The sequence below is a fragment of the Pseudophryne corroboree genome, chromosome 9, assembly GCF_028390025.1.
Source record: "Pseudophryne corroboree isolate aPseCor3 chromosome 9, aPseCor3.hap2, whole genome shotgun sequence".
Taxonomy (NCBI): Eukaryota; Metazoa; Chordata; class Amphibia; order Anura; family Myobatrachidae; genus Pseudophryne; species Pseudophryne corroboree.
Window position 1 is genome coordinate 423,337,500 of NC_086452.1, and position 14,380 is coordinate 423,351,879.

At 44.9% G+C, this 14,380-nt stretch overlaps 1 protein-coding gene across 1 annotated transcript in view; it reads right to left on the minus strand.

Moving 5' to 3' along the window:
• TAFA4 (TAFA chemokine like family member 4) overlaps positions 1–14,380 on the minus strand; it is a 492,869-nt gene that overhangs the window by 302,054 nt on the left and 176,435 nt on the right. Inside the window, exon 3 of the mRNA XM_063938840.1 lies at positions 5,501–5,616. Within this exon, the coding sequence (XP_063794910.1) occupies positions 5,501–5,616 (116 nt within the window). The remainder of the gene's footprint in view (positions 1–5,500; positions 5,617–14,380) is intronic.

Below are 14,380 nucleotides of genomic sequence, written 5' to 3' on the forward strand. Positions count from 1 at the left end.
CAGATATGCCCCCAGTGCCAGATATCCCCCAGTGCCAGGTATACATGCCCCCCTGTGCCAGCTATCCCCCAGTGCCAGGTATATATGCCCCCCCTGTGCCAGATATGCCCCCCTGTGCCAGATATGCCCCCCTGTGCCAGATATGACCCAGTGCCAGGTATACATGCCCCCTGTGCCAGATATCCCCCAGTGCCAGGTATATATACCCCCCCTGTGCCAGATATGCCCCCAGTGCCAGGTATATATGCCCCCCTGTGCCAGATATGCCCCCAGTGCCAGGTATACATGCCCCCCCAGTGCCAGGTATAACATGCCCCCCCCCCAGTGCTAGGTAAACATGCCCCCCTCCCCCTACTCACCGCTGCTGCTGCCGTCGCCGTCCTGTCTGTCATGTGAGGGAAGGAGAGCGCAGCCTGTGCCTCTCGTTCCCCTCAGTCTCCGGCGGGTGTCTCAGTTTAATTCAGCGCCGATCCGTGAGCCAATCAGAGCTCGCGGGTGCGAGCTCTGGTTGGCTCACGGATCGGCGCTGAAGTAAACTGAGACACCCACCGGAGACTGAGGGGAAGGAGAGGTGCAGGCTGTGCTCTCCTCCCCTCACATAAGCGGCGGTGCGGCGGGGACGGCGGGTGCGGCGTGTGCGGCGGGTGCGGCGTGGAGCAGGGGAGGGAGGGAAGGAAGAGAAGCGGCGGCCCGTCGGTGTGGGTACGGCGTACCCACAGCTAAATTCTTACGGGTACGCCGTACCCACCCGTACCCGCCCACTTGCACCACTGCCTCCATCTAGGCATTCAGTTATTTGTAATGGGCTAGCAGTGGGCTTCCATCTAGGCTTTCAGTTATTGTGGATAGGCTGGCAGTTGGTGCCCAGCTAGGCATTCAGCTATTTGCGATGGGCTAGGAGTTAGCCTTCATCTAGACACCCAGTTATTGGCGATTGGCTAGCAGTTGGCCTTCATCTAGGCATTCAGTTATTGGTAATGGGCTGGCAGTTGGTGCCCATTTAAGCATTCAGCTATTGGTGATGGACTGGCAGTTGGCCCCCATCTAATCTTTTAGTTATTGGCGATAGGCTGGCAGTTGTCCTCCATCTAGGCAATCAGTTATTGGCAATAAGTTGCCAGTTGGCCTCCATCTAGGCATTCAGGTATTGGATATTTGCTGGCAGTTGGCCCCCATCTAATCTTTGAGTTGTTGGCGATAGGCTAGCAGTTGGACCCCATCTAATCTTTCAGTTGTTGGTGATGGGCTAGCAGTGGGCCTCCACCTAGGCATTCTGTTATTGGCGATAGGCTGGCAGTTGGCCCCTATCTAAGCCTTGAGTTGTTGGTGATAAGCTGGTAGTTGGCGCCCATCTATACCTATTATTGGATTATTTGGCAAGATGGCAATACTGAATGTAGGGCCGTTCTTTCGTTGCTACCATATCTTTTAAGTTTCTTCAATAAATAATTAAATGTAGCTGACCCTTTTCTCTGCCAATATGTCTCTGTAGGGAAGATTTATCAAACCTCAGAGATAAAGTGGGGAGAGATAATGTACCAAACAATCAGCTCCTAACTGTCATTTCACAGGCTGTGTTTGAAAAATGACACTTAGGAGCCCTCTGTACCTTTATTTTAGTTATGCTTTTATCTCTATTCACCTGATGTAGAAATATAGGTTGACATCAGCCAATAGGAAGTTTATAATAAACAATTCCTTACACAAAATGAACAAGACAGCTTATACCTTTTTCTACGGATCCACTAATAGAAAGCCTCCTTCAAAAGAAGCATTAGGTTTTTAGTGCACAGCCATCTGTGTTGCTCTAACACTCTAAACATCTACTATACATTACAATAAGATCAGCATTAGTCTACAAATTCTAGCTACTGTTAGCCAAAGAGAGATGAATGTAAACAAACTACTCAATGTATTAGGATTTAAGTCATTTTCTCATTTCGGTACCACACTGCAGAGATGCAGCCATTATATATATAGTGGATTAAATTCCTTGTTAACAGCATCTATTGTTACCTAAGGACAATACATCAACACACATTACAGTACTTCATCGCTTTCAGCAGAATTTAAACATACTTAAATAATATATTAAACAAAACATTGGAATGTGCAAGTAACTAAAAGTACCCAACGATAAGACATATTGTGCTTCATAAAATTACAAATGACTCATAATTTTAATTAGCAAACACAGTCTTATGATTTCAATGGCTGAGCCATGAGACTATTTCGGATGCCATTTTTTGCCTTGCAGAGCCCTCTAGCGGAGATTAGTAAAATTACAGGTACTAGGATATATATATAAACCTGTGCTTCTCACTCGCTCCTCACGACACCCTTAGGGCTGTAACACACGCTCCGGTTTTCCCTGGATGGCAAAAGCCGGACAAACTTTGTCCAGCTTTTTGCCATCCGGCAGAGTCTTTCATACACAACGGCTTTGAGCCGTGTGTAATGCTGTGCGCATGCGCAGCAGCGGCGGCGGCTAAAAAAAAGTTGTGTGCGAAAGCTCTCGTTCACACACACGGTCCACTGCCTACAAAAACGGCACGGCCCCGGCACGGCAGCCGGACCTTCCAGTGGATATTTCCGGCTGCAACCCGCCAGCCGTGCCATGTGAAAGGACACATTGCTCTGAATGTGTCTCAGCAGCACGGCAGCGTAAAAAGTCGTCCGGGATTTTGCCGGACGGCGGGAGCCGGTGCGTGTGTTACAGCCCTAACATTCCAAGTATTAAAGATAAACATACTTAAGCACAGTTACCTTAATTAGTACTTCAGTCATTTGTATTTAGCCATTTATTGCTCAAGCATGGATAACCTTGAAACCTTGACTGTAAGTAAGGACCAAGTTTCAGAGGCTCTCATGTAAGAAATCATGAATGTCCCTGTTTAAAGGGATAGTATGGTAAATCTATGGATATCTACATATATCCAAATTTAAATGAGCCCCAAAGCAGTTGCATAGTTTGGCACACATACGGTACATCAGATCGAGAGAGAGTGAGAGGCAGAGATAGAGAGAGAGAGATTGCAGTCGTTTCTCAACAAGATCGACTTGTTGATGACAGCACACTGATACTTTTCAGGGTTTGTCTATGTATTGTATTTTACTCACAAGTGGTTCCAGATAAGTGGCCACAAGAAACCTTGGGGGTAATTCTGAGTTGATTGCAGCATCAAATTTGTTAGCTGTTGGGCAAAACCATGTGCACTGCAGGGGGGACAGATATAACATGTGCAGAGAGAGTTAGATTTGGGTGGGGTGTATTCAAACTGAAATCTAAATTGCAGTGTAAAAATAAAGCAGCCAGTATTTACCCTGCACAGAAACAAAATAACCCACACAAATCTAACTCTCTCTGCACATGTTATATCTGCCCCCCCTGCAGTGCACATGGTTTTGCCCAATTGCCTAGATATCTCAAGCCTTGGAGAGTGATAAATAGCACTATGATAACGTATCAACCAATTAGCTCCTAACTGTCATTTTTAAAACACAGCCTGTAACAAGGTAGTTAGAAGCTGATTGGCTGTTACTTTATCACCGTGCAATTTATCTCTCCAAGGCTTGATAAATCTGGGCCTTTATTTGAAATGCATGTAGCCATAGGGATTATTGTGCCTTATAACCAATGCAGGGAAATGGCACTGATGATCCCATTTGGTGGGGGGCAGTGGGGCACTAGAGCAGCCTCTAGTGGCCAAAAAGGGCACAGAACACCCCTGCCAATATTGTAGGTCAAGGTGGTTTTGGCATAGAAAATGAGATCTCTGCCATCTCATTTCATCACTGTATCTGCATACAAATCCATAGCCAATTTTATCCAGTGGTTGTAATAGCCGGAAATTAATTTTACAAGAATGTCTAAGGGCCTAATTCAGTAAGGATTGCAAATTCTGCTAAGAAGCAGAAATTGCAATCCTTGTGATCGCATGCTGCGGCCCACCCATCTCAGTGCATTTTCTTATAGTCTTCCAGGCTCAACAATGTGTACAATGTTGTGTTTGGAAGACTATAACAAAATGGCCACTACTCATCTTATATAGGGACAGTAATACTGTTACAATGTTGTACTTGGAAGGCTACAACAAAATGGCAGCCACTTATCTTATGTGAGGACAGTAATAGCGTCTTATTACTGTGACACTGCAGAGGAGGTGGGGGTCACAGAGACTTCAGACAAAGTTTTGACTTAGGTAAAAGTGGAAGGGGTGGAGAAAGTAGGTGGATGGAGTAACTGGACTTCGGCAGTACAATGCATATAGCAGTCTTACTAGCTGTGTTGCAGAATGCATAAACAATTAATATCACACAGATGTTTATGTTGTACTGTTTTAGATTAAATTTAGCATTAGAAGCACCTACTGCACTGTTTTAACAAAACAAAAAGACAAGAAAAATTAGATTTCAAGGTGGAAACAATGCGGACAACAGGAAAATTCTGTAAACAAGTTATTTCTGGAAAATCTGCATTCAGCACATGATTCACAATGAAAAATAGGCTAAAGTAGTGCTAAACCATTTGTAACCAATATCAACCAATCAAAAGTTAGCTTTCATTAGTCCACTACACTATGCAGTTACAAGCTGTTATCCTATTGGTCACTGGTGGATATAGCACATCACTGCGGATTGCATTTGGTCATTAAATAAAACCATACTGTGGGTAGGTGTGATAAAGTCTTAGCAATGGTCAAGTGCAGGGGCTGATGGGATTGATCACAAATGTATTGGACTTCAGTGGCAAACAATGCTCATAGGAAATTAGGTAAGTTTTATTAACTGGATCCAATAATTACAGAAAGTAATTTTGAAAAGGCATGAGGTAAAAAAACAACAGAACATTACTAAAATGTTAAATAAAATTATGAAAGCTTATTTTCCACAAAAAAAAAGGAAAATAAACAAAAATCAAGTTGTGCAAGACTTTGTATTGCATCATTCCATTGTGCTTTGGAAAGTCTAGTAAAGGAAATGGGCTAAATTTAATATCAGCGTCGTCTTCAATGCTGTAGATGCATTATGCTAAGTCATTCCCCATCTGGGAGCGAAGTCTAGTACAGTATGGAGCTGAGATCATTACACTAAGAAATTATACTAAATAATTCAGCTGCGGGCTCCATATTACCACAGCAGAACAGTTTCGACTTTAAAAATAAAACTAAATAAACAGGTATAATAAACAGGTAATGTCTGACATAGAAAGTACATAAAGACACAATGATGTTTGTTTTTTACATCACTTTGGGGGGATGAAATAAGAGCAAATGAAAATGATAAAACAAAATGACAGATGGGGGGGAGCACCAGCCTCCGACTAGAAAAACGACTGCTTTAAAGGAGAACATTACGTCTTAAATTTGTGGCATAATATCGGGAGGCGCGATTGCAAGTGCAGGAAATTGTAAGCAGCCTCATGAATTACCAGTGGCTAAAAAAAATGGACATGTTATTAATTGGTCTCAGCAGCGGGTAATGAGTTTAACATTCGTACCTGTTTGCCCTCGGGAATGGAGGCTCGAGGCTGACAACAGTTTACAGCACACCATTAAGACATAGGCCAAAATGAGCCAGTGAGTCAGGAGCATTGATTTGGCATAGAATCTCATCCTGAAGGCAAAAGAGTAAAAAAAAAAAAAGTTATAATAGAGCCAATGAATAATACAGACATTGTACTATGAAGAAAAGAACAAGACGTCAGGTTGAAATAAGTAGCTAAAACAGAATAATAAACAGTAATTTTAAGAACTTCAGTGAAGGGAGGAATTGACAGTGTAATGCCGGCAAAAGGCTCTTGCAGTGAGGGAGCTGGACAGGAGCCATTTTGTGCTCCCACGCAGCCCAGAGTCTGGAAGGCAGTGCTCTGTCAAACATTATAGTGCAGGGGTGTAAGAGAGGTTAGGACTCATTTCCAATTTCAAAGCAGTTGTCAGATATTTTCTCTCTGCTATTATGTGTTGTAGCACTGATAAGAAGACGGGCTCGTGAACTGTGTGTGTGTGTGTGTGTGTGTGTGTGTGTGTGTGTGTGTGTGTGTGTGTGTGTGTGTGTGTGTGTGTGTAGCTGGAAAGTGTGTTTGCCAGAAAGAAAATATCTAATTCCAGAGATCTTACACTTAAAATGTTGGGAAGTTCTGAGTCACGTCAAAGACAGAGTTTTACTGTGGGCCTGGACAGGTACAGGCAGTGGTGGTACTGCCATGGGTGCAGGAGGTGCCCTAATAGCCCAGAGGTGAGCTGGCAAAGATAGCACTCACTGAGCCCCTTATGTACTGAAACCTCTTTTCAGCGGTGTATGCACAGTGGCTGTGTTTTGTTTTTTAATGTGTTGTATACATGTAGGTGGAGATGTATCAATTTATCTCTCTGAGGTTTGACGCATTTCCCCCATAGTGAGTTAGTGCTCAGTTATAGCTGTCAGTGTCATGGGGTCTTGGTGCAGTGACAATAGTATTACATCTGTGTAGATGAGCAGATGTGTTCTCATATATCTATGCTTTTTGTTCCTATGGTGCAAGCCCATGGCGTGCCTTAGACGCTCTGCCACAGGTTGCGATTCCCGGACGTTAGTACTTTTTCCTAAATGTAGAATTTTAAACACACCATAACCGCATACAAAGAGGTCTATGTACTGTAAAAGCCTTGGAGAGAGAGATTAAGTACTAGCCAATCAGCTCCTAACTGTCATTTTTTTCAAACACATCCTGTAACATGGCAGTTAGGAGCTGATTGGCTGGTACTTTATCTCCGTCCACTTTATCTCTTTCCAAGGCTTAGCACATAGACCCCAAAGTCCCTTATAGTGTCCTAGGTACTTAGGATTAGCATTTTTGTCGCAATGGTATTGGTATAAACTAAAGTCGTATCGGTCCTCCATATCTAGGTTAGTGTCACACAGACCAGCGCATGCAATCTCAGCGGCAGTATAAAGGCTACCCATGTATTGTACTTTTGTCGCAATAGTGATTCACTTAAGCAGGGCCGTCGAGAGTAGCCATAGGTCCAAGTACTGGGGGTGTGGCCAAATAAAAAAAAAGTACTATGCTTCATGCTGGGTCTCAGCAGCAGGAGTCTCCCTGGATGCTCCACAGCCCAGCACACAGCCGCTGGGCAGCAGCAGTCTCCGTGCCCAATGTGCTACTGAACCTGGGCCCCCTCTGGTCCCCTCTAGCCGGCCCGGGTAAATAGTATCAGTTCCTCCCCCACTTCTCAGCAACACTGCGCATAAGATGCATATTTTGTGAAAAAGTGTTTGGTGGGGTGTAGGGCATGGTTTAGTCACAAAGTCTGTGGTGTGCCAGGCAGGGTTAGTTGGCGCGATTTGAGGATACATGTATTACGACACATCTGTAATGGCTAAGCCAGGGGCGGCCCATGTGCAAGCTCCGTCAGGGCCCCCTCCTCTCTAGCCGGTGGCAGCGCTGAGCCTCCGGGCACTAGAGTCACAGCGCTGTCCCAGAGTCTTGAGCACATGTGCAGATCTCCGGGAAAATGGTGCAGTGGCCATTTTCCCAGTGATTTTCCTACTGCGCATGCGCAAAACACCGGGAAAACGGTGCAGCGCCACTTTCCCAGTGATTCCTGTAGCGGAGGGTAAGTTTTACAAATAATGGGTGCAGGGTGTGCGGTGTCGGTCACCCTGGACCCCGGGTACCCGTGTGCACCGCACACACTGCACCCATTATAAATATGCCACTGGGCTCAGCAGTAATGTGTTTTAGAACACTTTTTTCAAAAGTTGGCAACTTTATTTATAAATCCATCTTGTGACCACTTCCTTTGGGCACACAACAAGCTTTCTCTGTGAATGCAGGGTAACAGTATATGATGTGATGGTACAAACAGCCAACATATACAGAGCACAAGTCAGCAATGGCCGCCTATAGTGATAGTGGAGTGTGGATAAACAGATAGACAGTCAAGAGGTCTATAGTTAACAGGTCGACACATTATATGTTCGACAATCAATAGGTCGACAGGCACAAAAGGTCGACATGAAAAATGTAGACAGTACAAAAGGTTGACAGGTACAAAAGGTCAACAGGGTAAAAAGGTCAACATGAAAATGGTCGACACAAAAAAGGTTGACACAAGGTTTGTTTGTTTTTTTGAGTGTTATTTTGTATGTTTCACTAAATTAGTAGAAACGCTTCACTGGCTCAATTCGTTTGCCACGCTTCAGGCACCGTGGCCAGGGCAGTAGAGAGCCTGGCTGGGCCCAGGTACTTATCAGGGGGTGTTGCCTAATCACAGGAGGTGTGGCCATGCCCCCTTAGAAAAAATAACAAGAAAAAAATTATTTTAATCACCTCTCTGGCCACACTGCAGCCCAGCACTGGGCTGAGGAGAAGAGCTGCAGCTGCTGCTGCCAGGTAAGGGGGAGGGGCCCCTCCATCAGACCTGGGCCCAGGTAGTTAGTTGCCTCTTCGCCCCCTCCTCTCGGCACCACTGGAAGTGGCTCACTTCGCTCGCCACAGGGTCACTACAGGTCATACTTTTGACATGGATAGTAAATTCCGTAAAAGTTGTGAAAACATGAAGAAAAAAAACACGTGTCGGCAATATGTGTGTTGTCATGCCATGTCGTCGCTTTGAACCTGTCAACCTTTCGTACTGTCTACCTTCTACATGTTGACCTACTGACCCTGTCAACCTTGCGTACCTGTCGACCATATGGTGTCGACCAATTGACTGTAGACATTTTGACTGTCTGTCTATCATCCACCACCCGTGACAGTGGCCAATGTCTTAGACACCTAGTCCTGGGCAGAAATTTTATATATAATCCTCAACTGGATGAAATGTCAATTGCTTAATTAACTCATTAATCACAGCTCTGTGAAACCATCTGCTTTCAGTTTGTACTCCTCATTTATTTTAGTAGTTACCTGTATTTTGGGGAACATTTTCCCTGAACAATCTATTGTGTATCAACAAATGGAATGAGCTTATGAACAACTACAGCAGCACGTAATCAGGACATTTTATCCCATTATTTCATTAAAACTATAAATAATTTCCACACTCCTCGGATAATTTGCGTCTCCTGGGAGTTGGTGGGAAAGAGATAATCTTCAAAATAAAATCTTTTAATTGTCTGCAGCCATTTAAATTATTAAAGGGATTTAAGAATTAAATGTGTGTGTCCCCAGAACTGGGAAAGCTCTGGAACCACACTGGCTGGGGAATGGAACGTTGAATGTCTGCTAAAGTATTGTATTCATCTCTGAATTGTTTCCTATGCAAGCAGCCACTAAGGGCTTACTAAATAAAATGGTGCTACAGCAGTTCATATAGCACCGTTGTACAAATGTATCCCCTTTGTGGCTAATGGGTGCTGGATAGAGATTGGAGATCATGAGGAAATATTGGGCCTAATTCAGACCTGATTGTAGATGTGCTAAATTTAGCACATCTACGATCAGTTTCACAGACATGCGGGGCGACACCCAGCACAGGGCTAGTACACCCCGCATGTCTGGCTCTGCCCCCCACCCCGCACAGGTACAAAAGCATTGCACACTTCAATGTTTTTGTACCCGTGGAGTAGCGCGCTAGCAGGGAGCTACTTGTTGCTTCCTGGGTCGCAACGGCTGCGTGTGACATCCTGCAGTCACTGCGTCCCGCCCCCAAAACGGTGGCCAAACGCCGCTTGCCCGCCCCCTTCCACCCAGCGACCGCCTCTGCCTGTCAATCAGGCAGAGGCGATCGCTGGGCTGAGATGGCTATCGGCTCCCAGGCATGCACATGCGCACTGCGGAGAGACAGGGGTGAGCCGAGTAGCTCCGCCTCCCAGCAATCTGCTCAGACGCCCAACATACAGAAAGATGGGGGTGTGACACTAAAATGCCGGGCCAATTCAGACCCGCAGTCCGTCCCTGGATTCAGCATACCTGCCAATATTTTGGCTGGACTGTTCAGATTTGGGAACCCGGAAGGGAGCTTACTGGAAAATGAAGGACAGAACATTTTAGGACATTGCTTGATGGAATAGGGATGTGGTTTGAGTGGATGATGGGAACGTCATATTTTGCTTTCTGATATGTTGGGTTTGGAGTATGGCAATAGTTAATGAATGAGTAAAATTGAACAGCTACCGTGGAGGGACAGTAGGTGGCACTGTTTCTTAAGTTGCAACACTACTCAAATGTAGAAACATGTTTATTAATCCTCCATGTTACGTTATGAAGATTTGCATGTGATTATCACAGTAAAATGTATACCACAATTTTTCCTTCATGTCAATATTTCATAACAGGTCATGTGTCCAGACACAACAAAGCTAAAGAATAAAAGCAGTGAAATCTGCATTGAAATGTTACAGTGAAAAAGCATTGCATTTGAGTAAATCAACACTGTATTTCAAAGGGTAAGAAAGCAAAGAACTGAATGTAGCAGTGAGTGAGTATATATAGTGTACCCATATGGTAGCAATACTTTTGTGAAGTCTATCTGTAGCATACCATAATTCTATCTGTAGCATACCATAATGCCTTCAAAACATGCCTTCAAGTGGAATTAACAATAGATGTCATGAAAACCAGGCTTATTGATTAACACCAGGATACAAAGTAATTTATACATAACAACATGGAAAGTGACACTAGAATCGTCCTTAAAGCAAAAAGTTAAGATCACACTCACTGACCAATGCACAAATCAAAGGAGTGGAACTTTTAAAGCAACATAAGGTCATATATTCCATTGCAGTTTTATGATGAGTCAAAAACTTATCTGCATTATAAAGAGAAAACCTATATAGCATACTGAAGCAGTATCATCAATGAAGGCATGGCAGAATCCAAAACAAATGGGAACTGCAAAAGCGAGACCTGATAAAGTATACAGGACTACGTAACAATGACAAAAGTTTCATCTTAATATAATTACATTCTGATGTGACTATGGTGGTGCAAGGAAATGAAATTAAGCACTGAATTCGCAGTAATGAATGTCAGCTAATAACTTGCAAAACATGGCGTGGTGAGAAACCTAGAGCACTGTGGACCCAATCAGATTTCTTGAGCGCAAAGCTTTTGTTTATATTCCTGAAGGAAAATGCAGCAAGCTACACAAGGATAAATGCAAGACTAAACAGACCATCAGTACTTTGCTGAACAAATGAATGAGTGTGGTGTTGAGCACCATGAATGAGAGCTTACAGTAAACAACAGAGAACGAAGAAAGGCGCTCAACGAGGGAAATCACGGTAAACCACCTGTATACCTATGATACAAAGCATTTAGCATACGCAAGCCCCCATCTTTGAAGAAATATTTGTTGCTTCAGAGGAGGAAGCCCATCAATGGACAAAAGCAACTGGAGATGAGACAACTTCTTGCACAACAACCTCACCTGAAGACTCAGTGAGCTGCTAGCGTTAGTCAGGACAGTTCTCTACGGACCCAAGGACAGAAAGGATAAATACAGGCCCATATCTAATAGCCTGAGAGATCTAGGCATGGCCGCAATTCCAACAACTGTATTTTTAAAGCAGCAATAATATAGAAGAATAAACCAACCTTAGTGCCACTTTAAAAATACGGGTTTTCTTTCCGGAATCGCACCTGTGCCTGCATCTTCCATAAGGCCTATAGTGTTCTAAATATGAAATAGATAACTAAGACAATCAGATCGGATCTCTGCGTTTCGCTCAGCATAGCATACATGTCCATGACACTGCTTCAGAACACTTAGCTATCTGCGGACAACCCATTGTCACTCGTTTATACTTTATACCCATTGAGCCTTAAGTAGAGATTTGGCCACAATTACTCAAACAATGGGGGTAATCCTGAGTTGATCGCAGCAGCAAATTTGTTAGCAGTTGGGCAAAACCATGGCCCTCATTGCGAGTTGTTCGCTCGCTAGCTGCTTTTAGCAGCATTGCACACGCTAGGCCGCCACCCTCTGGGAGTGTATCTTAGCTTAGCAGAATTGCGAACGAAAGATTAGCAGAATTGCGAATAGAAATTTCTTAGCAGTTTCTGAGTAGCTCCAGACTTACTCAGCCATTGCGATCAGTTCAGTCAGTTTCGTTCCTGGTTTGACGTCACAATCACCCCCAGCGTTCGCCCAGACACTCCCCCGTTTCTTCAGACACTCCCGCGTTTTTCCCAGAAACGCCAGCGTTTTTTCGCACACACCCAGAAAACGGCCCGTTTCTGCCCAGAAACTAGAGATGAGCGCCTGAAATTTTTCGGGTTTTGTGTTTTGGTTTTGGGTTCGGTTCCGCGGCCGTGTTTTGGGTTCGAACGCGTTTTGGCAAAACCTCACCGAATTTTTTTTGTCGGATTCGGGTGTGTTTTGGATTCGGGTGTTTTTTTCAAAAAACACTAAAAAACAGCTTAAATCATAGAATTTGGGGGTCATTTTGATCCCAAAGTATTATTAACCTCAAAAACCATAATTTACACTCATTTTCAGTCTATTCTGAATACCTCACACCTCACAATATTATTTTTAGTCCTAAAATTTGCACCGAGGTCGCTGTGTGAGTAAGATAAGCGACCCTAGTGGCCGACACAAACACCGGGCCCATCTAGGAGTGGCACTGCAGTGTCACGCAGGATGTCCCTTCCAAAAAACCCTCCCCAAACAGCACATGACGCAAAGAAAAAAAGAGGCGCAATGAGGTAGCTGTGTGAGTAAGATTAGCGACCCTAGTGGCCGACACAAACACCGGGCCCATCTAGGAGTGGCACTGCAGTGTCACGCAGGATGGCCCTTCCAAAAAACCCTCCCCAAACAGCACATGACGCAAAGAAAAAAAGAGGCGCAATGAGGTAGCTGTGTGAGTAAGATTAGCGACCCTAGTGGCCGACACAAACACCGGGCCCATCTAGGAGTGGCACTGCAGTGTCACGCAGGATGTCCCTTCCAAAAAACCCTCCCCAAACAGCACATGACGCAAAGAAAAAAAGAGGCGCAATGAGGTAGCTGTGTGAGTAAGATTAGCGACCCTAGTGGCCGACACAAACACCGGGCCCATCTAGGAGTGGCACTGCAGTGTCACGCAGGATGTCCCTTCCAAAAAACCCTCCCCAAACAGCACATGACGCAAAGAAAAAAAGAGGCGCAATGAGGTAGCTGACTGTGTGAGTAAGATTAGCGACCCTAGTGGCCGACACAAACACCGGGCCCATCTAGGAGTGGCACTGCAGTGTCACGCAGGATGTCCCTTCCAAAAAACCCTCCCCAATAAGCACATGATGCAAAGAAAAAGAAAAGAAAAAAGAGGTGCAAGATGGAATTGTCCTTGGGCCCTCCCACCCACCCTTATGTTGTATAAACAAAACAGGACATGCACACTTTAACCAACCCATCATTTCAGTGACAGGGTCTGCCACACGACTGTGACTGATATGACGGGTTGGTTTGGACCCCCCCCCAAAAAAGAAGCAATTAATCTCTCCTTGCACAAACTGGCTCTACAGAGGCAAGATGTCCACCTCATCTTCACCCTCCGATATATCACCGTGTACATCCCCCTCCTCACAGATTATCAATTCATCCCCACTGGAATCCACCATCTCAGCTCCCTGTGTACTTTGTGGAGGCAATTGCTGCTGGTCAATGTCTCCGCGGAGGAATTGATTATAATTCATTTTAATGAACATCATCTTCTCCACATTTTCTGGATGTAACCTCGTACGCCGATTGCTGACAAGGTGAGCGGCGGCACTAAACACTCTTTCGGAGTACACACTTGTGGGAGGGCAACTTAGGTAGAATAAAGCCAGTTTGTGCAAGGGCCTCCAAATTGCCTCTTTTTCCTGCCAGTATAAGTACGGACTGTGTGACGTGCCTACTTGGATGCGGTCACTCATATAATCCTCCACCATTCTATCAATGTTGAGAGAATCATATGCAGTGACAGTAGACGACATGTCCGTAATCGTTGTCAGGTCCTTCAGTCCGGACCAGATGTCAGCATCAGCAGTCGCTCCAGACTGCCCTGCATCACCGCCAGCGGGTGGGCTCGGAATTCTGAGCCTTTTCCTCGCACCCCCAGTTGCGGGAGAATGTGAAGGAGGAGATGTTGACAGGTCGCGTTCCGCTTGACTTGACAATTTTGTCACCAGCAGGTCTTTCAACCCCAGCAGACCTGTGTCTGCCGGAAAGAGAGATCCAAGGTAGGCTTTAAATCTAGGATCGAGCACGGTGGCCAAAATGTAGTGCTCTGATTTCAACAGATTGACCACCCGTGAATCCTTGTTAAGCGAATTAAGGGCTGCATCCACAAGTCCCACATGCCTAGCGGAATCGCTCCCTTTTAGCTCCTTCTTCAATGCCTCCAGCTTCTTCTGCAAAAGCCTGATGAGGGGAATGACCTGACTCAGGCTGGCAGTGTCTGAACTGACTTCACGTGTGGC